Genomic DNA, 26,167 nt, shown 5'->3' with positions numbered 1-26,167 from the left:
CAAGGATTTATACACAATGTACGGCAGCCCCAACGTGCACCCCTTCCAAAGGGATTCTGGTATGGGGGTCAGCGGTGGCCCGGGTATGGGGTAACGTTCGTATTTTCGGCTCACCTTGAATGTATGGAGAAAGGACATGAAGTGCGAGCACCGGGACACGACCCCCCCCATCAGAAAACTAATCACAAGCACGCCACTCGAAAAGCAAGTATTTCAGCTTAAAAGTGGCCGTTGCCCAGGGCCGCCCCCCGGCTCTTTACTCAAGCGCTCTACAGCTAGCATTGTGCAACCACAAGACCAGGACTGCAAACACTTTACTTATTAAACCCAACCCGCTGCACCCTCAGCGGCTCAGCATGATGGGAATTGCTGCACCAACAGCAGCCGCTGGCCTGTAAACAGAAACGCAATAAATTAGTAGATCAGCCCCATTCGGCCCCCGTCCAGTCTCGTCTTAGATTCAGGAGCCGTATGTCTATCCCACACGTTTACGATCCCTTCACTGTATTAGCCTCTACCACTTCTGCTGGGGGGCTGTTTCACTTCCACCTCCTCTGTGTCAGGGGATTTACCCCCCATGTTAGCTGAAGCCCCCTATTATAGTGATGGTGTGGTTTTACACTGTTCAGCTGCACCGTATATACCGTATTGGCCCGAATATAGGCCGCACTTTTTTCCCCCACTTTAAGTCTTTAAAGTGGGGGTGCGGCCTATATTCGGGGTCTAGCGCCCGACGCCCGGGACCGCAGGCAGCGGGGTTAGGATACAGATCCCCCGCAGCGGTGCAGGGGACCTGTATCCTACTCTCCGATACGCTCAGACAGCCTCCCCTGCCAGCACTTTCCACGGGGGGGAGTACCGGCACGGGAGGTTGTCTAAGCGCATCGCACGGACGTTCACCGGCAGCGGCGATGCGCCGTTTCCGGTGAACGTGCGCACGATGCATTCTAACCCCCCCCGACTTACCAGGGCAGACTCCCGGGTGTCTTGCAGGGCCGGCGGAAGACATCTACGCAATACGCGTATACAACTTCCGGTGCCGGCACTTCCGCTGAGTGCCGGTACCGGGAGTTGTATACACGATGTGCATAGATGTCCCCCTCCGGCCCCGTAAGACACCCGGGAGTCTGCTCTGGTAAGTCGGGGGGGGGGGGGGGACAGAGTGGCAGCGTATCTCGGGGGGGGAGAGGACAGAGTGGCAGCGTATCTCGAGGGGGGGCAGGACAGAGTGGCAGCTTATCTCGAGGAGGGGGGGGACAGAGTGGCAGCATATCTCGGGGGGGGAGAGGACAGAGTGGCAGCGTATCTCGAGGGGGGGCAGGACAGAGTGGCAGCGTATCTCGAGGGGGGGGAGGACAGAGTGGCAGCATATCTCGGGGAGGGGGGAGGACAGAGTGGCAGCATATCTCGGGGAGGGGGGGAGGACAGAGTGGCAGCGTATCTTGGGGGGGAGAGGACAGAGTGGCAGGATGTTTTTTGGTGCTTTTTTTAAAGAAAAAAACTTTCTTTAAAAAAGCACCAAACTTTTAGGGTGCGGCCTATATACGGGGGCGGCCTATATCCGAGCCAATACGGTACCTCCCTGCCTGCCCCAATAATAACCACCAGTGCAGATAAGGGAGAAATGCTGCCCCCCAGTGGTCACTTTACACAGTTTCCAAATCAAAAAAAAAAAAAAAAAAAGCTTCTGCACTTCAGCCCTTAGGAGACTGCCCCACATAAAATACACACTGCAGCCGTCTAATTAGACATGTGAAGGGCCGTCACGGACTGGCCTGCCAGGGGCTCACCTGACAACATCCCGAAGGCCCACGGTGTCGTTGGATTGGAGCGCAGAGAGACCCTGCTGCATTCTAAACACTTTACACACCAGAGGTTTGCGGTTGAACCAGTTTAACGACATTTTACCAAATACATTCTTACCCCGAAGGCTGGAGCTGGAGAAACAAACATTTCAGTGACAGCAAGAGATTTTTTTATAGCATTTTTTTGTAATAAAAAACAAAAACAAAAAAAAAAAACAGCTAACGCTCTAACCCCCCCTAGTTTTTTCCGATGAGTGGACTGGCCAGAGAGGAGAATGTGCCAAACGGGGCCATCCAACCACCCAGCAGAGGGGTGTCACTCCCAACCATCCATCACTTACAAATGGACACATTATTACACCCCCAATCACAACACAAAAACAGCCACTTTTTTTTTTATCTTTTCATTTATTTACGAACATTATCTCTGAGGGACAACAGCATTTCTGGGCTTCTCTCTGTACATGCAATCGTAGAAAATAACATTTTTTGTATTCATTTAAATTGTGTCGGATTCCGCAGGTCGTTGTATACAGCTGAACGATTGAGCCGTAAAGGCAGCGGCGAGGCAGCACCAGCACTGCCGGACAATATGTACACAGACTAACGTGGAAATTATATCGGAGGAAAAAAAAAAAATACATTATTACCAAGAACGCAACCTGGCTGCCGTCATCACTCCCCACGCTGTACAGAAGTGATGCTGCGCTATATATACACATATATACAATGTCTCTTATATGCATTACAGGAGGGAAATATACAATCTGCCGAGACATGTGTCTATATACCACAGGTGGAGAAAATATGAATAAATAGGTATTTTAGCTTTTTTTTTTTTTTATTGTAGGGGTAAGTCCGTGTAATCGGTTACTGTCGCCTAACAGATAGGGCAGTTTTTGGGGTAGCTTTCATCCGGTATTAACCCTGCGGGCACCAGAGGAAAGCGGGCGATGCGCTGGAGTACAACGCACGGCTTCTTGCGCTGCCACCAGATTGTTAAGATGTTTACGCAAAAATAAGCGGACGTTTGTTAAACATTGAAACAATTGTTTTAAAAACAAAAAGTACAACTAGTGTAAGAAAAAAAACATTAAAGCCGTGACATCCGCTGTCTGCTTGGGGCTCCAATCATGGAGGGCGTAAAAACTTTGGAGACGTGTATAAAAAAAAAAAGTTATATTTTTGGATACGCGGAGCATGCCCAGTTACACTGTCAGTACTAGAGATGGGAAACAGAAGAGGTTAAAACTGGAACGTACGACATTTGGCCAGCTGTAACTGGGGTCTGCGAAAAACTATTTTAATTACTAGGTTAGACTTTAGCGAGGGGGAGGTTATTTCCCATTGCTTTAGCGTAAACAATAGATTTCGTAGCCAAAAAATAAACTCGTGAACATAAATGGAGAACGTCTAAGGTTTTTAGAGAGCGGTGAGAGCGTCTGGAGTCTGAATAGAGATCACAATAATTACCCGACACCTCTGATCCACACAGCGGGAGCGGACTCGCAGAGAGGCCGAAATCAAGAACCTGAGCTAAAATCAGACCAATCAGGTCGTGAGGTTTATTGAGAGAAGGTAAATGCTGGAGCACAATGTATAGATCAAGTTACAGAGTCGGGGGGGGGGGGGATTTCCCTGCCCAAAGATATGGAACTCTTGCGCAACATTTGGGGGGGGTTCTAGGGAAGCAACTGAACTGCATTCCAGGACCATCCAATGACCCGTGGGCAGAATATGTATGTATGTATGTATGTATGTATGTATGTATGTATGTATGTATGTATATATATATATATATCACACAAGTTATATCCTCTTTCATGGGGAACATATAAAACTGGGGAGGGAGGAACTCTATTCATTAATATGGACTTGGAGAACCGCTATAAAACACTGACCTCCCCCACCCAATTTCTGAAGGGTCCCGGTAACGTTTCTTGGACCACCATTCCAGAAGAGAAACGGTTATCCTTATGAACGCCAGCAGGTTTTAAGGTTTTATATATGGACAGAAACACAAAACACCCAAAGGAGACAATCTGACAAAATACTGAGCAGCGCCTCTGCGTCGGGCCGCCTGGCGTCCGATCCCCAGACTCTCGGTGCGAGGGAAAGTGCTGCCTATGGTGAGCTATATATTACAAAGGTGTAATTTTTTTTTTAAATTTATTTATTTCTTTACACAAAACTGAAAGTGATGTTACAGTACATAAGTTATTTACAACTGTGCAGTAATGTGTTTGCAAAATAATTTATCTAGAAGGCAGCAAAAGTACATTGGGTAATGTGTATAAAAAACTGTACATCATTTACCAGATTTCTTTTTTTTTTGTCTTTTTTTTACATGAGTATTGGCTCTGTAGTGTTTCAAGTTATGTTCTCTGAAAAGAGAAAGAAAATGCCCAAGATTAAAAAGGGAGAAAATGAACAGGAGATAGTAAAGTGTGGTTGTTCTGCTTCCCTGGACTGAAGGATGAAAGAGAATCCGGAACACGAACCACATGCAGAATGTGTGACTGCGGAGGGGGAGGAAAAAAAAGAAACTAAAACAAAAAAATAAAATAAAAAAAGACCAGATACTGATGATTTGCCGAAATCTGTGAGGCCTCGTGATTTAAAAAGGCTGACCCCTGAGGTGGTCAGCGTCTAAAGGCAATTATATCCCGCGCTGGACTTTGAACGCGACTGGAAAAATTAAAAAATAAATAAAATAAAGTCTAATGGGAGAAGTTCTTAGGTCACAGATCCCTGTATCGGCGGAAGAAAACCATGACGAGGAAAAAAAAAATAAAAAAATAAAATGAGGAAATATACCACCCCAGCCCCCAAAATAAAAATAATTCTCTGCATTGTCTTCTGCAAGCGTCCAGAGGACTGGCGCCCGCTTCCGGTGCAGTTACATGTATACACCTATACACACACACGCGTGTTGCATGTCATTGATCCCGTGTTTTTGTTTTTCCTCCCTCTGTGCGTAGCTATCTGTGCGTGCTCGCCCTGCCCGCGGTGGCGGCGTTTCCGGGCCCGTTCGCGGGAGGGGTTTGTGGATGTAGCTATGAAGAAAGTGCAATTCCGTATGGTTACCATTCTCGTGAAATCAAAATGCTTCCTCCTCTTAAGCAGCGGATTCATCAGCAAGCGATTAAGATGCGGGTGAAGACGGAGCTCTTCTCAGCCAAACGGGGCCGGCCCTCGCCAGCGGCAAGACGGGAAAAGCAGAAATCCAGGCCCAGGCGTCGGCCTCATCACGCCGGCAAGAGCACAAAGTCATCGTTCACGTCCACCATTGGCACGTAGAAAGAGGGCACCTCGTTCACACACAGGGACTTATGGCTGCTTGGATCCAACTCCTGCATCTTTAGCTGCCACTCCATCCGTTGCACCGCGTTCAAGGCTGCCGCTTCATGCTGCTGCCGCATTAAGACGCACGTCTGTGAGAAAACAGAATGAGTGTTACACGACGCTAAAGGCAGAAAACCAGCCCAAATAAATGGCTTGCAGCAACACACCCTGTAATCGTCACAAACCGTACAATCATTAGGGCTGCCTCAAGCTACTTGTAGGATGATCAGTGTAGAGCAGGTGTAAAACCTGCTTGTAAACCTTACTATTCCTCGCAGCTAGAAGAGCTTGGCACTTCACAGTAACTTGCAGAACACAAAGCTCAATGTTTTTCCTCCCCGCTTCCCTACCAGGCCTTATATTTAGCATTTTTGTAATGCTTTTGAAGTACAGACAGAGCCCACTGCTTTGCACGAGGTCGTTCTGACCTCATGTTTAATGGCGAGTTGCTGGCTCTGTGCTGAACAAAGAGCATTGTTAAATAAAATAAATACGAGCCGCACTACCCACCCAGGGGAGGAATAACTGGCTCCTCACATCACCTTAATAAACAAAGATACAGAGGAATCCTGAAACTCAGTCGGTTCATCCCAAACCGATCATTTTCCCGACAAGCCTTGAGACGAACAGAAAAGGGTATTTCGGAACTAACCTTCATTCTGTCGTATTTGTCATCCACATCTTGCAGCCACGATAGGAACTGCCGAGCATTGAACCGATCTCTGACGGATTTATTCTCGTCTCCCTGTGAAACAAAAAAAAAAAAAGGTGAGAGATTTCTCAGGACTATCAATGCAGCGTTCAGACTTTAGGAATGCCGGCAGTCTGATGAGAGATAGCAGCTATTAATTCCTCCAAGCCTGTGTGCCGCGTTAATAACAACGCAGAAAACTCATCACAAACCGGCTCAGGACGACATGTCATAAGTATTTTTGGCTCTGCGAGATCCAATGGGACGCTCTTTGGTGAGCAATGGTGGATCAACTAACATGTACTTCTTTCCCAGGACATGCGATGTAGTAACGACTGTGCTGCTTGTAGGAATGCCAACCTAACACACGGCATAATCAATTGTCTCGGGGGTTCTCGGGCATTCAGAGGACCCGAAGCCAGCGTTTGTCATGCATTGGCTGACCTGATTTTCCAGAGGCATGTTGTAGACCTCCGAGTCCAGCAGCATTGTGCAGGCGCTGAAAGGCACGGCCTGATTAGCGATGGTTCTTGCGGCTCTGCAGTGAACACGTAGATTTTCCTGCTCGCACGACACTATGAGCTTCTCCTGCGAAACACAACGGCGGTAAATAAACGGCACAGGCCGACAAGTTATTGTGCTCATCAATGTCCTACGCCGGGAAACACTATTCATTTTATAATGACGGGTTCTGTATGTTTAGCGCATTCTGTAAAGTTAGTGTACAATGCAGTTTAGTGGGGTAAACGAGAGTAGATCCCAAGATAAGGGCACCGACCCGCTCAATGCTGTGCTGCAGGCGAAGCTTTCCCCGTACGGCTTCCTGCTGCCGGAAGAGCTCCTTCAGCGGCTCGGACAACGATGGAGGTGGTGCAATCTAAAAAAAAAAAAAAAAAAAAAAGACACCGAACGTATTTATAAACCGTAAAATCGCAAATACGACAACTCTGTAAGCTACAAAATCTATCGGTTTTATTGGACTAACCATAACTTTCCCGTTAACGTGAAAAGATATACCAAGTTATATCGGGGTTCTGATGTGCATAGAGACCGATGACCATCTTTTCATGTAAAATAAAACTTAGTCATTTCCCCCAAAGTTATGTTATGACGGCGGTCTGTATCTCATACATACACTAGACACGCTTCGTCTTTCACACAAGGTCCTGCACATGACGGCAGCACTTGTGCCAGACTCATGGCGAGCGTGTTTTAGCCTGTGAAACCAGTGACTAGTTCTCATGGGCTGGACAGTATGTCCACCTCTGCCTGGGGACGACTTACTGAAGATAGCCATGAGGACCATGTCATCCATAGCTGGAGATCAGGAAGGGGGTATCTAAAGTAGAGGCTGGGCACAAGAGACAAGAAGAAAAAGCTAGTGAAAGGTAAACAATTAGACTGCCCAGCGGCTGTGCGGGAGGTTAAGGTTGATTTGGGTAAATTGATGGTTAATAGGCGAGACCGCATAGTTTGCATATATAAAAGGTGACAGTCTTGGTAACGAGTTTGAGGGGATAACGAGCACTCACCACTGGAATGTGAAGTTTGCTGAGGGGTTTCCCGTCCAGCAGATACGAGCCGGTGTAGGTGACGTACTCGGCGTAACACTGAGGGGCTTGGGGCGTGATGTAACACAGAATCTTTCGCTTTTCTTCAATCTTTTTCCTGATCTGCAAGTACTCGAAATACGGGTTTGATCGATCGCTGTGATACGGCTCGATGTCGTCCAGCTTTATGGCGTCGACTATAGCCGCCAGAGTCTGCTGGATCATTTCCCGCGTCTGCTGATTGGAGTTGCTGATTATCTGCTGTTGGAGTTGGTTGGGTTTCTGCAGCTTTCTCTTGCGCGGGTGTTGGGTTTGAGAATCTTCATCCTCTGTGACTTTACCCTTTCCGCGGGTTGACGGCGTGGTAACAGCGGGTGGCTCCTTCTCGGCCAGAGACGGATTTTGCTTGTTTTGATTTGCGAGCATTTGGGCCCGGTTACGCGTCATTCGGAGGGGTATCTCCTCAACTTTTGGTGGTTTTGGAACATCAACCGTTACTTTTGGCGTTTGCTCCGGGGCTTCTGTTGTAAGGTTGACTTGCGCATTCTCTGCTTGCACGGTGGAATGACCATCAACATTTTCTAACGAAGCGCTCTCTGGGGTCACCTTTACATCGGCAGTTTCAGGTTCTGACACGGATTCTGGAGATGTTGTCTCTGTTGTAGTAACGGGAGTAGGAGTAGTCGTTGGAGTAGTACTACTAGCGGTAGTAAGGCCAGCCTCGGCTTCTTCTGTTCCGTCAGGTTCTGGAGAAGCAGGCTTTGGAAATAGCGGCTGAAAGCTTGCAGCTTCATCTTCAAATTCTGTCTTTGAAATATTTTTCGATATAGTCTCGCTGTCCGGAACAGTTTCAGCGTGGTAATCCGTTGGCTCTAGAACTTGCGGTTCCTGTCTAGCCTCTTCCGAGCGGTCAGGTTCTTTAGGACTTGTCAGTTCCGGTTTATCGTTTTCCTCAGGAATATCCTTGCACCGCTCCACGCCGTTGTCGGGAACAGGGGGAAGACACGCTTCCGCCGTTAGATTTTGCTGATCTCCAACGTCGCCATCTGCTTCCTCCTTAAGAGGAAGGTCTGGCAAAGAAAAGGGTCCGAGGTCTAAATCATCCACTGCTGTAGAGAATGGGTCGGGCCACGGTTCATGTTCTTCAGTCGGTGGGTGGAGGACACTGGGTTCTATATAGTTACTTTTTACGGAACCCAATGGATCTGCTATGGGCTCAGCATCTATTGTGCAAGGTTCAGGTGGCAAAGCTTGATGTTCCACTGGTAGAGGTTTACAGCTACTGAAAAAAGATGCCAGCGGGGTGGGAGACATGTACGGACCTTGCTCATCAGGCTGAGGCATATTCTCTTCAGTTTCTTCTTCCTCCTCCTCCTCCTCTTCTTCTTCTTCTTCTTCCTCCTCTTTCAATTCCTCGGGAGCTGGTTCAGACAAGGAATAGGACATGGGAGAAGCTGGATAAGGCGACTCTGAGGGTATAAAAGAGACTGAAGAAATAACATTGTCTGATGAACAAAAATGCCTAGGTGAGTCGGGGAATTTTTGGGGAGATTTCAGGATGTCTGACCCAACCGACCAGCCACCTGGGTGTTCTGGAACATTGCCGATTAGAGTAGGAGTTATAACCGATTCAGAGTTCCTGGCCGGAGGACTCTGCCATTCTAGATTCTGCTCAGAAATAGTAGAACCAAAGGTGTTTTCTTCTTCTGGTGGGAGAAAACTCGGCTCTGCCGGAGGCGGGATAAAAGCGGGTTCCGGAGGCAGGAATGCGGACTCCGTATGCGAGGCCTGAAACCCAGGCTCCCTTGGCAAATACGCAGCCTCTGCGTGTGAAAAGCCAGGTTCAGAGTGCACAATATAGTTCGGTTCTGGAGGTAAGAAAGCGGGCTCCGACGGCATAAACTCTGGCTCTTGGGGCAGAAAGTCTGTTTGAGGAGGCATGTAACTGGGCTCTTGGGGAATATAAGAGTCCTGAGGAATGAAATCAGGTTCCGACGGGAAGCTATTTTCGTTTGGCATAAAGTTGTTCTCTGGTTGCAAATAGCCGGGGGGATCCTGTTGCATAAAAGACCCTGGTGGTGAAAAGCTTTGCTCCTGGGGGAGAATAGATTCTGTGGCTTGCTGAGCTTCTGCGGAATCACAAGGTGGGTCAATTTCAGGAGGAACTTCGCTTTCCGAAGGTTCCAACAAATCTTCCCGTTCCGACGGAGAAGGCTTTGCCGGCACAGCCGAGTAGACGTGTTCGGGGGAACGTGCAATGCTCGAAATGTCCGCAGATGCGCAGTTATCCTCCACTTTTGGAGACGGGGGTCGGTAATCCGGGGAGTAACAAACCGGAGACAAACAAGAGAATTTCTCGTCAGGAACCAGAGGTATTTGAATTTTGTCATCTATGAGAAGCTGGACAGGCGAGCTGAAATTTGAAGTAGGAACACTCTGCTGTCTGAAGAACTTTGCTTCCCCTGCAGGGAACTCCTCCTCAGGAGCCCTTCTCACATCAACAGAAACAGATCGACTCCGGTGGGTGGAAGATCCCAATCTGGTTGGCGTCTGGCTTGGATGCTCAGGCATTCCACCAGAAGTATTGGAATACCTGTCAAAGAACGTAGGAGAACATGCATTCGTAGACATGGCCGACACCGGCAACGAGTGCTGGGTATCTGAACAGTCAAACATGAGGTCGGGGTAGTCCTCTGTGCTGCAGGAAGGTGTTCTTGGGGTCTGCATGACCTCCTCGTAGCTTGGGCAGGAGATAACAGATGTTGGGGTGGGGACTCCGGTTGGCCTATTTTGGTCAGGTCTTGGAGAGGCCGGGAGTACCTCTTTTATTTGGGGTCCGTTTAGCCACTCTTTAGAATCATTTGCTGTAACGGTTTGAGTTTTATTTTCAGAAGCGCTAGTATTCAAAGGCGCCCACTCCTTACATTTCTTTTCCTTCTGGCAAGGATCCGCGATCGCCGGCTTTTTGTTTGACAGGTCCAGACTACGTTTGCGCAAGTCGTCGGACGCTTTCATCTTCTCCTTTAACTTGGGGTCGCCAGATCGGTGCCTCATTTTCTCCATTTGTTTCATCCTTTCCTTGTGACGCTTGTGTCTCTCTTCTATTTCGAGATCTTTCTGGCTCAGCATTCTTTCGAAACTAGTCATCATAAGGTCTCCATCAACAAGCAGCTTCTCCCTCGGCCTGCTGTCTTTCTTGGTGGTCTCCTTAACCAGCAAAGTTCTTTCATTGCCGTTGCTGATTTTCGTAGAGTTGTCGGTCTTCTCCTTGTCCAGGTTATCCTTCGTTCGCTCTTTTACTTTGTTTTCTCCAAATTTCGCCTGCTCCTCTTTTGACCTGTCTTTTAGAACAGCCTGAAGAGACTCCTTCTCTCTGTTAAGTGTTTTTTGTTCATCCCTATGATGCTTAAAGAAAGCTTCCAACTGCTTGTCCCGGTGTTTCTCATCCTTGCTTTTGTCCCGGTGCTTGTCTTTCTTCTTCTTGTCCTTTGGAACAGCGGTGTTACTGCTGTAAGTCTTGTCCCTGTCAGACTTCTTGGAAGCTTCTCGCTCAGGTTCATGTTTATCCTTCTCAGAGGTGAAGACATAGTCCATACTTCTGTCCACCTCTTCAACGGTCTCCGTTTTCACCGTGAAGGTCATGAACGTATCGCTGTCCTGCGTCGGAGCGTCCTTTTCGTACTGCAGAGATTCTCTTCTGCTGTAGGAATCTTTCAGGTCGTCCAGTTTTTCACCCTTCTTCTCGGATTTCTCCTTTCGTACCTTGTCTTTCTCGTGGCTTTTCTTAGAAGAGGACGAGGAAGAATGCCTGTTGCGTTCCTTGTCCTTGAGTTTCTCAGCCAGGCATGGTACTGGTACAGAGTCTTTAAACTTCTCCTCGATAACGTCGGCGTTTGTCAGAGCAGAAGCATCAAACAGGCTCCCGGGCGCTGGATCTTGCCCTCTGTCCGTGAAACTGTCTGAGGAGATTTCACTGATTTTATCGTTGGAGTCGTCTTTATAGTCATTGAGGGCTTCCTCTTCCAGTTTCTCTAGAAGGCTCTTTTCCGCTTCACCCTTTGAAGACTTTCGATCTTTGGAATGATCCTTTTCAGACTTATCTTTGTGTTTATTCTTTACCTTTTCTTCCCCAAGATGTTTTCTCTCTCCCTTCTCAGACAGACCCTTTTGCTTACTTTTTCTGTCCTGATTGGAGTCCACGGACACCCTGTCTTTGCGGTGCTTCTCTCCGGAATCTTTATCCTTCCTGTCTTTGTGTTTGTCAGCCGTGCTCTTGTCTTTCTTTTCCTTGGCCGGATCAGACTGTGCCTTTTCTTTCTTCCTTTCTTTAGATTCCCGGTCTTTAGCTTTATCGCCTGAATGTTGCTTGTCGCTAGAATACTTCCGGTGTTTCTCTGATTGGGAAGCCTCTTTTTCGGGGGCTACCGGCTCTCTCTCGTAACTGTCCATTCTGTGCAATTCGTTCCCATACGCCTCTGTCATTTTAAAGCCGGACAAGTAACGCTCTTCCTCGTCTTCGCTCTCGTCTGTGAAGATGTCTGCGATGTTATACCAATTCTTCCCTCTTGCTTTCTTTTCTTCACGCTTGTCAACAAAATCCCTCTCGGCAACGACATTTTTCTCTCTCTTCTCTGTTTTCTGTTCCGATGAGCTTTTCCTCTCTTTGGAGTCTTTGTATTTTTCCTTGGATTCTTTTTTCTCTCTGGAATATTTGTCTCCTTCCTTATCTTTTTGGCTTCTTTCAGACGAGGCTTTTTCCGGTTTCTCTCTCTCGGAGTCTTTTGACTTGTCCCGATGTTTTTCCGCCTTGGGCTTTTCTTTTTTCTCAGTGTTTTCTCTCTTGTCTCTCTCTTTACCGGAATGATGCCTTTCCCGCGTCTCGCTGTTCTTAGGAACAGACTCGGCTTCCGTTTTGTCTTTAAAGAACGGTTCGCTGCCGCAGTCGTTCAGATCGTCTTTGTACTGCTCCTCTAGCTTTACTTTACTGTCTCTGCGTTCTTTGCTCCCCAGAGAATCCCTCCTCGTACCGTCGGTGTTATCTTTTTCCTTGCGGTTCTTTACACAATCCATGGAGTCTTTCCGTTTCTTTTCTTTTTCTGTGGTGTATGTCGGGGTGGCCTTGTGCTTGTCCCCATCTTTCTTTTTGTCTGAGGTCTTGTCAGAAGGTTCTTTATCTTTCTTCTTTATAACAGTTTCTTTATCAGTTTGTTTCTCTCCACAGTCCCTCTTATCTTTACTTTTGGATTCTTTTGTTTCCTCCTTGACCGTTTCCACAATCAGTTTAGCGATGGAATCGCCTTTGGTCTCCCGGTACTCTAGAGGGGAATCCCAGCTATCATCTTCCTTGAAGTCAAACGAAGCATCTGATGACATTTCAGACATCCACAAATCTTGCCCATCCTCGGAGACGCTGTATTTTGTCTCCTCGGTGTCCAGAAACTTGCTTTTATTATTGAACTCTTCATAGGCTGGTTCTTCTTTGTGCGGTTTGTCTTTTTTGGCTTTCTCCTTTTCCTCCTTAAAACTTTTCTCCTTGTCATTTTTTGAAGTTTTCTCCTCTTTGATGTCGCTTTTCTTTTCAGATTTTGACGCTTTGTCTTTGTTTTTCTTCTTTTTCTCTTCCTTGTGAGTTTTGGGTTTCTCTTCTTTGGGGGATTTTTCTTTTACCGTCTTTTCTCGCTCGGTTTTGCCAGACCTCTCTCTATCTTCCTTGACGTTCTTGATGGAATCTTTCCCATCTTTTGCCTTCTTTGATGATTTTTCTTCTTTGAAAGCCTTCCCTGAATCGTCCCTGAACGCCCATTCCTTTTCTTCTAGTTTTATCTTGGACAGTTTGTCCTCTTTCCTGAGATGGTCTTGTTCATGTTTTAATACTTTTAACCTATCGGGGACATCGGCCTCCAGAATGATTGGTTTGTCAGATTTTTGCTTCGAGTCGTCATAGTCAAAAGAAAAACTCTTCAGAACCTTAACGTCCTGCCCGCTCTGACATTGCCCTTTCTCTCGGTCTTTACTTTTGTGTTTGTGTTTTGTTTTGTGTTTTTTCACCACTTTGCCCTCTTTATCTAGTTTTGGGACGGCCCCTTCGACCCGCAGGTGGAACGAGTTCTTCTCGTATATGCTGTTGCGCGCGCTGCTTTTCTTTTTGTGTTCCGCCTTCTTCTTAATCTGTTTGACGGATTCCAAACTGGAACCCTCGGAAGTATAATCGGACTCGCTGGTCAGCCGCGTCCTCGTGGAGTCCGACAACGAGCTCACATCCGACCAGGTCGGCGAAGAAACAGTTTTCCAATTGTCCGTCCGCCAGTGCTTGGCGTGCTGGTCTGGGATGTTGGCGTTGTGTTTCAGGGACGTCAGACTCCCTTGAGAAGAGGCAGATGATGCCGACAACGAACTGACCAAGGAAATTTCTTTGAACACTAAGGCAGAGTCCTTTACACAGTTTGAGCTTTCTAAAGAAAGTCTATCGTTCTCTACATCGCTATTAAAGTTCTCACTTTCCGACTCCGAGGTGCAGAAAATGTCATTTTTCTTTCCAAACCGCACTTCCTTATTTTTTGTATCTTTCTTCCGCTTCTTTTTCACCTTGCTTTTCTCTTTATGTTTTGCTACAGGCTGCTCTCTGGTTTTATTGCTCGGTAGGACCGGGTGAGCAGTCAGCCGGAGTTTATCGCTACCGCCGACCGAGACGGAATTGTCCTCTTCGTCGGAGGTATCGGACAGGATCCGGCGAGCAGCTTTCTTTGGTGCAGTCGAATTTTTAGCGTAGGTTTTCACTTCCATTTTAGGGATGGCAATAAAGCTGTTCATCTTAGCCTCCTTTCGGAACTCTTTTTTTAACAAGTGTTTGTCGTCGACGGGTGGGACGCGGTCTTCCTCGTCATCCTCATCAAACTCGTATTCATCTTTCACCGGCGTGGTCGCCTTAGGAGGTTCCTGATGCTTGCTTTTGTGTTTGGAGCCCTTTTCAAATTCGGAGTCTGTGTTATTGCCGTCCACCGAGCTGGAAGGTGCAAAGGATGGTGCGTCCTCCTCTTCTGAGCTTTCTTTAAAAATATAAGTTAGAAATGTATTTTAGTGAAAATGCTATATTAAAAAGCCCCCAAACCAAAGAAAAAAGTTAAACTGTAGAACCCTGCAGGGAAAAAGTACTGATTCCTGGATAAGACGTACAACGTCGCATGAAGAAATTGTGGGCAATCGGTTAGGGTTACCGCAAAAATATACGTAATCTAAAGTTACTGCAAGTGAATATCCAGAATAGGAAGGGAACAAATGGAGAAAAGTTTACTAATCACCTGTTAAACTTTCCTCGCTAGACGTGTACGTCCCCTTTCCCAGGAGGAGATTCACCATTGTGGGCGAATTAGCCACTTTTAGAGGGGTCTCCCCCTTCCTGTTACTTTGATGAGGATTTCCTCCATATCGTAAGAGTAGCTTTACAACCTGGAAAACAAAAAACCCTTCCATCAGAAACCGTGCGCTCCAGCAAACTCTGCTTTACACACTATTATAGCCCTCTATCTAATATATATAATATAATGTCTATATCATACATACTTTAAAATGGCCATTGTTGGACGCATCATGCAGCGGCGTGTCATCATCCAAACCCTTGGTGTTCACTTCCGCACCCGCGGCAAGGAGCTGTTTTGCAACATCGTAGTAACCTCTGTTACAGGCTTCATGCAATGCCGTCCACCCTGCAAATAAAATAAATAAATTTAAAATAAAAATACAACTGGAATTGAGTCAGTGTACACATTTCCAAATACACAAAGCCAGTAAAACCAGCCTGTACCCAGTAAGCAAGCACTAGGTTAGGAACGTGGATCCTCAAATACTTATTTCTTCTCAGAAGTGCGACATAACGGGTGCAACGAAACAAGCAACGAAACAAGCAACGCGCTGAAAGAAATGGTCGTGCTAATAGCACTTTTCTTTGCTTTATTAAAATAAGTACTTCTAAGAGAAGATCTTCTCCTGAGCCACCTAGAATCTGCACAAAGATTTGGTACAGTATGACCCATGGCATTAAAGTGCAGTTTATTATTATTATTCCGCCTGCACCTCTTATGGGTTAAGAGACGAAAGCCGTATTAAACGGGACCCGCCTTACGCGGTTACAAACCTGCGAAGTCTTTCACGTTAACATCGGCTCCCTCGTTGATTAACTCTTTTATTCTCCGCGCGTCTCCCCTGATCGCAGCCCGGTGAAGGCGGGTTTCTCCCCGTTCGTTCCGCTTGTTTACTTTATCTTTGGTTTTGGACGCGGAGTTGGGAGTCCCCTTTTGACCAGCTGCAGACTGAGACTGATGCTTTGGTGTGGTGTCAACTAGAAGGCAGATAAGAGAAGGTTATACAGGACTATTTAGTTCTCCCGGGTCAACAACAGATGGGCATTCCCCTACACAAGACCAAAACAGGTCAATTTATATAATCCATGTATATACCAGAAGTACGACCACAAGGGGGCGCTCCAGCATCACCCAACCTATAACCGTTACACATTGTGTGTTAACAAGTAGGACACGGTGTAAACAAAAAATGTAGCTACTTTAACACATGTATACATACAGTCAGTAAGTTTAGACACGGACCCTTATAAGCGTTTGTTTCTGAACATGCTTCAGTGTATGTACTGCCCTGAGGAACACATTTGAGCGAGATGACTGCGTGTCACTTTTTGGGGGGGGGGGACCGGACCGTACTCACAAACTGGATTTGTTTACAAGAAGATGAGCGGCCAAACGTTTGAAAGTAACTTTCCCCACCTGGGCTGTTGGCCGATTCTTCGGCCGTCATCTGCATAAGCAAAGCCACTTGCTGCCGCTCCGACAGCGGGTAACCAGCCCGGATCCCAGGGAGGCCGATCCCAAAAAGCAAGCCAGATTTGCGGTTGGCCGGCTCTTTCTTGATTCTCTTCCTTTCCGGGCCCTGCTTTTCTGTGGGAAAAGAATAAGATATTTGTTCCTGCAAACGCTACAAGAAGCATCCATGAAGTAAGACGGACTGCCGACATGTATCTGTGTAGACATTTCATAATACCGGGAAGCCACCAAGAGCGCAATCATTAAAGGGAGTGCGTGATGCCTGACCACTGAACATCTACGAGCCCCAGACACTACTTACATGCGCAAGAACGGTAACCCATCGGCAACCGCAGCCGATCCCGCAGCATGAAAGGGGAGAGGGTGTTTGCTTTATAATGCGAGGTCTGAGTCAGTACGCGTGGGAGTACAATCACACACAACACGGCACAATGCGTGTGCGGCACAGCTACACGCTTATGGATAGAACGGGTTTTCGGAGCAGCAGGCTCAAAGTGTAAATGTCTGGCATCTACAGCGCAGCACAAAAAACGAGGGTAATAAAGGGCAATCCAAGACCTAATAAACTGCAAAGAAGACCACCAGGCACCAGTTAGCGTGGAGCACGGGATTCTAACCACAAGCCGTGTCACACACGGGATCACGACTAAAACACGGCACGCAGAGAACAGTCAGGACACAGAGCAACTGGGCTTATGGCAAATCCAGTAATACGGCCGCAGCGGGGAGCCCGCGGTCCAAGCGCTTCCAGCTGTCTTGGGTCATAAATCATTTTATCTCGAATTGCCTGATGTTCCCAAACTGGGATTACGCAACGGTACCTTTAACATACATAACTGTAATAACACGGACGATACCAGGAACTCGGCTACACGGGCCAATTATCTTCCATCAAACTTCTCAGGAAGCGGTACAGGTGTTGGCGCCATCATGGAGAACGCAGAACACCTGCAGCCTATTCCGGCAATCACAGGCGCCAATCGGGGTGCAATCCCCATAGCGACGTCCCTATTACTCTTTAGACCCGACCATAAATTCACAACATATGCGAAAGCGGATTTTACCCGGCATTACCATAGCAACTGCTCCACCCTGCGGAACCCTCGGCATCATCCCGATTAGTTTTGGTGCCCTTTTGGGATTTGTAACATGTGGCAAACTGCACGAGTACCAACTGAGCAGCCAGCGTGGGATCAGTACCGCAAAAAAGCATTGCTATTCACCTTTTTATTCCTCCCCAACAGCGAGCATGGTGACTTGGGGTGGGAGGAAGCGAGAAACATCACAGAAAGATGATCCAGCAAGAACTTGGTGACCTCTTCCCAGCCCCGGGAACAGCTGCGCACAGCTCGCCTCCACATCGGGCTGCGAGAGAAACCGGTGCCAACGTAGAACCTTATCAGAACTCCTGAGCGAGGGAGCCAACGTGCAAACTACGCGAGTATAACCAGCTTAGTAATGCTAAAAGCAAACAATCTGCGGGCAGCGATGTCCACCGGTACAAAGTATAGATTCCACGGCACTGATAAGAGGTGCCGGCTGCGGAAATGCGAGCTGAAGACGGCATCCGGGCGACGCAGAAAGCGAGGGCATTTCTCACTGAAGGTGACCCCGCTTGCTTCTGTCGCTGACGAACTCCCGGAATATCAATCACGCCGCTTCCAAAAGCCTCCCTCGGGTATCGCAAGGAGCTCGACATCCATCTGTTGATGTTAATCCGATGGTTTCCAGCCAGGAGATCTCCCCGACGGACGCAGAGTATCGCGACGACGAAGCGCAACATCTGGCCGAGCGGGAAGGGGAGCTCATTTACCGCGAGACCCGCTACCCAAATCTCCGGCCAACAAAGCCTGGCTCGGGAGGGATGCTGAGAGTTATTATACGACGACTTATCCAGCTCCATCATATTCTGCGGCGCAGTACAATACAGGACGACGACAGCATGCGCAACTAAAACCAAGCAGTTTACGGCTATTGTAGAAAAGTATTGGCTCATAAAGACATGAAAAAAAGCAAATAAGATAAAAATACACATTTCTGAGGCATGAAACTTCTTATTTACTCGTCATGGAGCATTGGGAAAGCACATCCCATGTCATATCATATCCCAAGTCACGGTGCAAAGTGCAGGCAAGTGAACCCCAAGAGCTCACAGTCTCCCGGCGGCCAGCAGCACAGCATTAACTCAAGCCGTCTACCTCGCTGATTAAAGCATCTGGTTAAAAGCCCAGAGCTGGATGGGAAAAGCAATCAATAAGCTGCCAGAAGACACCGCATCCCCCAGCAGCAGCCGGCCTGCCTCTGGTCTGCAGAAATCCATTAGGCTGATTCAATTAGAAAGCTCTCCTAAAGATAGAAACTGCTGTAATCGACTTGATAGAATATGGCGGTTAACACGCGGCCGGGGCTCAGCTTTCTAACGCCCGTACGGTGGGTCCTTCCACAGCGTATCCCACCGCGCAGGATAACGGAGCCTCGCAAACCGGCAGCGCTATCCGGGCAACCGCACAGAGCTGGAGATAATATATATTATATACATTATATCAACGCTCTCACAAAGCAGGCGGCCACCGGCTCTACAAACGCCTTCGGAATATGGGAAGCATCTTCATCGCCCGGCACCATTTTACAGTCTTACAGCCCTAACACGGGTTAGCGTGTACAGACCACGCTCCCGCACACGTCACATATATCACCCTACAGCATGTCTTTACCTGTGTCGGAGTCTTTTTGATCCCCATTTGTTCCAACTGAGAAAGGCAGTTTTCTTTTCGTATTTCTCTCCTTCACCTCTTTCCCTCCATCGCTTCGATCCAATTTCGGAGTCTTCGTTAGGGAAACTTTATCTTTATCCTAAAAGATTGAGGAAAAACGTAAAACATCAGCAAACGGAGGGGGAATAAAACTTCTAGGGAAGAACAAAGATAAAACTCAATAGAAGGTTAAGGATAGCACTAAGACAACATGAGGACAGCGAGGAGCTGTGACAGACGGGAAAGAGGTGGTAACGGCGCTTCAAGGATCAATGTCCAAACAAGAGCCAGACAATTACGCACGGTGCAAGGACACCATGCCTCAGGAATCAAGGGCAGAAAACGCGGCTTACAGGAGAAGAAAAGAACCCGTTTGGAAGAGTAAAGGTCCACGACATGTATAGATCAAAAGATAAGCCAGAGAGGGATTGAAGCACTTAGATCAACCTACATAAACAGGAGGCTATCTGCAGCTTTGCTAACTAAACAGACGTGTCTACATAGCCCGAGGAGCCCGAGAGGAGCGGACACAGGCAGAGCTCACCGACACGTTATAAAAGCTCCAAGGGAACCCCACGTCAGGCAATCATTCAACCGACAAGCTTTGCCTCTAAAGAGGCTCACACACTGCCCGTTACCGCTAGGACGGGGTCTGCGTCCGGTGCTGCGGGGGGCGCAGGACATTTAAACTCTGCATTCAAAGCCGTGGTGTGAATCGTGGAGCTGGGGAAGCGACGTAAGATCCCGTACAGCCCCTGCCTGCGCGATGTGGGGCGAGGCGATGTGCGTTACACAGAGTCGGGTTTCACCGGGTATTAAAAGGCTAGTAAATCGCTGGAGAAGCCTGAATGAAGCGTATGCCCTGCAGGCTCTTTCATCGCAGGGATAGGGGCTCAGACTCTAACATTCGCTTAGAGGCCGGGAGACAGCGGAGCATGTTAATCACGTATCACTCACAGAATCCTCACTCAAACGTCCTCACAGACTGCTTATAAATACAGCGTGCCTGGCTGTGAAAACATTGCAGTCAATAGGGAGCCCTGGGGCATCCCCACAGACAGGCGTTACAGACCGCAGTCCCGCGGCGTCCTACTAGTGTTCCAGCTTTCCTATGTAAAGCATTAATAAGATTATATATATTCATATTTAACACAGGTCACCCTCCTGCTGGAAAACAAGCCTTTGGTTTATATGGGACACGATCAGTTAAATATCCCGGCAGCTCGGCAGCTTGCAGACCTTCACCTGCTGTATTGTGTTATGGCTTCTGAGCCCACGAGTTACGTAACACACTGCAGTAGGCAGCGCGCGGATTCACTTCCAGGAGGAGGCGGCACAGCCTCATTACCCGCTCGTGTGACGCCGGCCTCACCTCACCCTCCAAGCTCGCGTTTGCGGAAGACAGGAGGTTGTGAAGAGAAAGTGCTTTGGACGGCTGCACTATAACACAAACGGAGCTGCAGTCAGACAAGCAGTGCCAAGGGTCAGCCAAGCAGCGATATTTTCCACAAATATCGCACAGATTGCCCCGCGACACCCTGACGCCCCCTACTGTCAGCCTTTAGGAACAACGCGGGCACAGAAAGAGTCCTAAGATGCAGATAGCGCGTAGAGACGGAACTCTAGATTTTCCTAGTCCTAGATGAGTGGAAAACCAGCAATCCCACCACCAACAGCACCGGTGCAAAACTCATACAGATTCTGACCGATAAAACCATTCACACAGCAGCCTGAAAAGCTCTTCTGTCTGAGAGCATCGCCAATCACCGCCATTAACTGCAGTTATAGCCGCCGTAGGAAGGGTCCAACAAAATTATACAACAAGGAAAGGAACCAGACACCTCCAGTCTGAGCCACCGCTTCCTCTACGGGTCACCAGAGCCTCGGGTCACTACATCATTTTTATTATTTAAAGCACTTATGGTCTTACCATTCGAGGGCCAAACCCCATTAAGCCAAAATGACTGAGCCATAAGCGAGGGCTGTGACCGTGCTGGAGACGTAGGATATCTTGAGCGTATAATTGCACGCGTAGAACGCCCATTTATTGTGAAATCCCAGGGACTCGGCGCTCTCTCGGGGCTCGACACCCTACTGGTAGCCCGCCCTGCTCTCGTACCGCATAGCCAGCGAAGACCACCGAGCCCCACCGAATGTACTTATTACTCGGGTGGTGTTAGAAAGGCTCTGTTCTACCTTTCAGCAAACTATTACTTCAAAGGCCATGTCCACGGAGAAAGCGCTCCACTTGTCTGCCTGCAGCCATTAGCTGTGATGTTTGAGAGATGCTCGACTCGCCCGTCGGCTCCGTGTCATGCTGCTCCGCGCCTCTGAACGCTCCTTTTCCAACTACAATTACTACGTAACAATGAAGACCGTCTTCAAATGACAAGTACATCATCCAGCCCATTATTCCGTGCAAACAGGTAAGAATGAGGCTTTCGCCGGGTGGTTTTTAACCATCTCCTGTAAAGCATTACCTCCCACCCCCCCATGCTTAGAAATATAGGCAGCAACCCAAATTTACAGGAAAGCCTTAAAGCAGCCGCAATCCCCTATCCGCATGCGCAAGACGCCTCGTGGAGCGGTCGGTTCTTGTCCTTTGAATCGTTGCGGCTTGTGACGCACTAACAGGTTAATCTCCCCTTTGATACAAACGGGATGAAAGGCATTTGTTGGTGGCGGCTCCCGGTGCGAGACTGGGCTGTATGTTTGAGACGCCACAGTATAGAGTAACGATGTTTGCGCGCGGTCGCCACGCGGCGACAGGTCAGGACATAAATGCGACAAAAAAAACACAAAAAAACACTTCCACGGCAACCGGCATCCACAAAGCTGGAAGAAGAAAGGAGGGACGTGATTTTACAAGTACCGGCAAGGACCGTAGTCGTTTGAGCCGAGCGAAGTCTGCCTCTCCCTATAAACAATGGCTCCAGCCGGCCCATACCCCAACACGCATTAAAGGGGGGGGTCGTGCTGAAGCACGTCTTTTCTGCACAACCCCAATCGCCCAGAAATTGTGAAAAAATTACACAAGATTTACAGTATTCTAATGAAAAGGTTACAAAAAAAATAAAATTCAGTGTTTCAAATAAATCACAGCGTAAACCTATCCCCTTAATGTATTAAAAAGCGAACGCGTGGGCTGCGTTAAACCAGATCCTGACCACAGGATGCAGCGGGGAACCGGCAAGCGGATACGCGGGTCACCGATGAGCCGTGCGAAGCGTGACCCTGGGGCCGACGCGGTGGCCTTTTCCCCTCTCCAGATACAGAGGTCACCAGTGGTTAAGGCCTGGATACAGGGTGGTCCTTCATGCCTATCTATCTATATATCTATATATATATATATATTATATATCTAATATTTGACTCTGAACGGGAATATAACAGACGTACGGAGAGATCCGGGCCACAGATTGCCAACGGGAAGCCCGATATCACTGGATGTCTACTGGCCAATCTATACATTCCAGTTCTTGTTCTACCCACTTAAATAGTACGGCATGCACGTTAAAAAAAAAACCAAAAAGAATAGCCAACGACGGATGTCAGACCGATCACGGTCAAGATGTAATACCGTGAATAGGAAGTAAAATACTGGCTCAGTTCCTGGATTTTCGGTAGAACACTGATGTGATCGGGAAGCAGACTTACCTTTTTCCCGGTTTGTTTCTCCACCATGTCGTAACTGAGAGACAATTCTTCTGGCTGTGGTGTTTTAGAACACCCACCCTTGGGCATCGTTTTGCCTTCCTTACTTGGCCTTCATTTATGCCCCTATCGCTTCGTCATCAACAGTCTGGGAAGAGAGGAGAAAAGGAGAAAACGTTAAAGGTCGCTCTTTAAGAAGTAGTAAGGCCCAAGTACCTTCATCAAATAAGATGACAATGGCCAACAGCAAGACTAAATCTACAGCAAAGCGTTCAGACTTAAGACACAGTTAGCCAATCACCGTCTAAATTCACTAAAATAGGTTTTAGATACAGACTCATGTGCACTCATTACACCCCCCGAGAGTAAAATAGAGGTAATTAATATATTTGCAAAAACAATTAAAATAGGATCCAGTCACAATTTTCTTGCTCCTGGTCTAGGAATATGGCAGCTTGGGCTTACAGGCCGTGGAACCATAGCCAGGGAAATCGGACATCCACTTTTTTCTCTATTCATGCCAATGTACTAAATATACCCCAAAACCTCTTTATTTTTTACATTGACCTCTGTGGAGGGATCACTACGGCTTCTTAACTCTGCAGAAATGTCCCCAAACTGTGATTAAATAACGCAGCTCTCGCCCTGTTTTGATTCTGTAGCAGGCTGGAAATAGACTCCAGGAATGGAGCAGGCCCTGCGATCTTATCTTATATACACATTACAGACGCTTCATCCAATGGTAGTCTGTCCAAGGTAGCGTGCGGTGGAAACGGCAAATCGTGCGCATCAGTACAGGATCGAGGACAGAGCCGCTCCGAAGCCCGCTGCAGGGCCGGAAACCGGGTATCGGGGCTGGAAAAATAACACTCCGCTTTACCGACTACGACTAAAGTAGTAGTAAAACTACAGGGTTATACCGGAGAGCGCGCCAAGAACAAACGCCCTGCAGCCAGAAGACCCCGCGCCGGTGAAACGCGATCCCCTCGATAGACCCAGGTCTCCCTCCTACCGCTTTAAATGATTGCACCATTTTCCCCAGCCGCTTTATTTTCCGAAGTGAAGCATATATTTCCTTTAATGTACGGGGCGAGGGAAGCAGACGGTTTACATGAAACACAAGGACGGGCTTTTCTTTTTTATTGAGTTTCCGATTTATGTTCTTTACTCCCAGAAGCTCGGGCGGAATTTCCCGACAGCCGGGAGATCGGGTTTTAAAACCCCGCCGCCGCTACAGACCATAAACGCACGGAGGGCTCGCCGCACACGGGCAGTTCAGGGGATCTCGCTAGCGCCTTTCATCTTCACGCCGCCGTTAGTTCTCTCCTAGGAAAGCGAAGCTGAGTAATAGAGAATGACAAAAGCCTGCGAGGGCCGCAGTGTTGCCTGGTAACTGGGAAGAGAGTAAAGCGTCTTTTCTGACAAACACAGAGGTATGTGTTGTAACCAGACCCAGGAGTAATATATATAATATTTAATATATAATATATCTATAATGGCCTGTGCGTGTTTGTGTATGACCCTCGCGTGGAAAATCTTCTTCAACCCCCCTCCAAAGCTCTGGATCGCAGGCCGGCTCCCGCCATGTACTGTTACATAATAGAACCCAACCACAAAGACGGCTTTCAGAGCCGGAGGAACACGCGCACGAGCGAACCGCGGGCATCAGAGGGAACCCAACAACGGTATAAACCTAATGCAAGTTACCAGCGCCTCATCTAACCAATCGAACGGTACGGTAACGGGATAACAGAGTAATAATGCTGGGGAGGACCAGGGATTTCTTTCTCAGATCAGTTTGTGGTTAATGTTCCACAATCAGTTGGGTAAAATGTTGCAAACTCTAGCAGAGTAACTAAAATATTTTCTTTTGAGGGCTAAACAGTATCACTTCCCTTTATATAAAAAGTATCGCTCCGGCTTCCGTTCAGCTCCAGGGCTGAATGGGGTAACGCAGCCTGTGAACGCTGATGCTTTCGGAGAGGCGTTTAGCAGGCGAGTCACTTGCTTCATATATCATTAATAACGCCACTTCTCACCACACAATATCATCCCGGATCGACACAGAACCGAATATACCCAACAAGACCTAAGCCTTGACGTGTCGCAATCAAAGTAACGCTGACCCAAGGGGAAATAAAATAAAAAAATCGTATATAAAAAAATACAGAGGCTGGAATAAAACCTGAGCTTTATTTCCTATCCATTCCTTCCAATTAAAGGGACTTCTCTGTAAGCGCTACATGTTGTGTCCTTGTTACCCATTGTTCAGCGATGTAGAATACGATGGGGCTATATAAACCAATACTGATAGTAATACCACATATAGCAGTTATAGTTTCCTGGGGGCCGTAAGGCTGGTTTCCCGGAAACGTTCTTTGGGGAATGTGGTGTAATTCGGCTTTATGACCGGCTACCCCTCTGGTGTCACAATCCACGCCACTAATAAAGCTGTGGGAACACGTTAACTTTTTGATGAGTTAAACCTCACTAAGCCGAGATAATTACAGGAACTTTTTTTTTTTATTTTTTTTTTTACTACGAGAAAGGTCAGGATTAAAAAAAAAAAAAAAAAAAAAAAAAAAAGGTTTTCTGCAATAAAAGGAGACATAACAAGGAATGCAGCTAATTGTTATTCCCCAATAAAGAGCTGGCATTGTGGGGGTGACCGACCGCTTTCACATCCGCAAAGACTGCGGACCCTAAAAATACCCTCAGCCACCAGGCCTGGAAACCGTCTGCTTCGACAAAGGGGATGAGTAAAGATGAACCGCATACAGAGGCCGAGACCCTCCGTAATCTGCTATAATGATCAGACTCCTTGAGGAAAGGCGGAATAAGTCCGGCACTGAGCAGAAATGGCGACTGAACGCATGCTCCTCCGCATTGCATTTAGTTGCCCAGCAACAGCGGCGTTCCTCGGCTTTTTACCGCGGAGACCGGAGCGGGCCGTACGACGGCTACATTCCGGTGAATGATACGGCTGAAGCCCGATGAACGCCCGAGAAGGGCGAATCCCCATTCATGCAATTTACAGCCACATGTATAGGAGGGGAGCTTAATGCGGCACATGGCACACAGCACCTAAAGCTAGCATGTAAGGGCTTAATAAACCCCAGGAACCAGGTAGCCATCCTGTATTTTTTCATATCAATCTCTTTGGGTACAGCTCTTTCTAGCTCAACAACTGTCAAGATGGCTAGCTTCAGGGCCGGCCTTTGGGGTGTGCGACCTGTGCGACCGCACAGGGCGCCACACTCCAGGGGGCGCCGCCGCAGCGCGGTCCGCCGCCGACGCGGGGTCCGACACCGCCGCCGCAGGGTCCGATGCCACTGTAGCGTATCGCTGCCGCCAGTAGCGTACCTAGCGGGGGGGAGCGGTCCAGGGGGGGGGCGGCACCGAGTGCCGCTCATCAGGGGGGCACCCTGCACCCCTGCAGAGACGGACAGTAATGTCCGCCGCTGGAGGAGCAGGCTCGCAAGGGAGTGGTATCGGAGGTCTTTAACAGACCTCCGGCTCCCTTGAGTGATTTTAGGCC

General features: G+C 48.0%; 1 protein-coding gene across 2 annotated transcripts in view; it reads right to left on the bottom strand.

Moving 5' to 3' along the window:
• Positions 1 to 4,125: 4,125 nt before the first annotated feature.
• ANKRD11 (ankyrin repeat domain containing 11) overlaps positions 4,126 to 26,167 on the bottom strand; it is a 51,537-nt gene continuing 29,495 nt past the window's right edge. For both annotated transcript variants that reach the window (XM_053449477.1, XM_053449476.1), the window contains 11 exons: positions 22,633 to 22,777; positions 18,937 to 19,075; positions 16,166 to 16,336; positions 15,523 to 15,726; positions 14,952 to 15,094; positions 14,690 to 14,837; positions 7,374 to 14,437; positions 6,620 to 6,718; positions 6,286 to 6,429; positions 5,803 to 5,895; positions 4,126 to 5,239 (listed from right to left, as the gene is read on the bottom strand). In XM_053449477.1, coding sequence (XP_053305452.1) covers positions 5,054 to 5,239; positions 5,803 to 5,895; positions 6,286 to 6,429; positions 6,620 to 6,718; positions 7,374 to 14,437; positions 14,690 to 14,837; positions 14,952 to 15,094; positions 15,523 to 15,726; positions 16,166 to 16,336; positions 18,937 to 19,075; positions 22,633 to 22,719 — 8,478 coding nt within the window. In that variant the 5' untranslated portion in view covers positions 22,720 to 22,777 and the 3' untranslated portion in view covers positions 4,126 to 5,053. The remainder of the gene's footprint in view (positions 5,240 to 5,802; positions 5,896 to 6,285; positions 6,430 to 6,619; positions 6,719 to 7,373; positions 14,438 to 14,689; positions 14,838 to 14,951; positions 15,095 to 15,522; positions 15,727 to 16,165; positions 16,337 to 18,936; positions 19,076 to 22,632; positions 22,778 to 26,167) is intronic.

This window comes from Spea bombifrons, chromosome 10 (genome assembly GCF_027358695.1).
Source record: "Spea bombifrons isolate aSpeBom1 chromosome 10, aSpeBom1.2.pri, whole genome shotgun sequence".
In the NCBI taxonomy this organism is placed as follows: domain Eukaryota; kingdom Metazoa; phylum Chordata; class Amphibia; order Anura; family Pelobatidae; genus Spea; species Spea bombifrons.
Note: the sequence above shows the minus strand (reverse complement) of the source record. Positions and strands in the feature narration are given on the sequence as shown.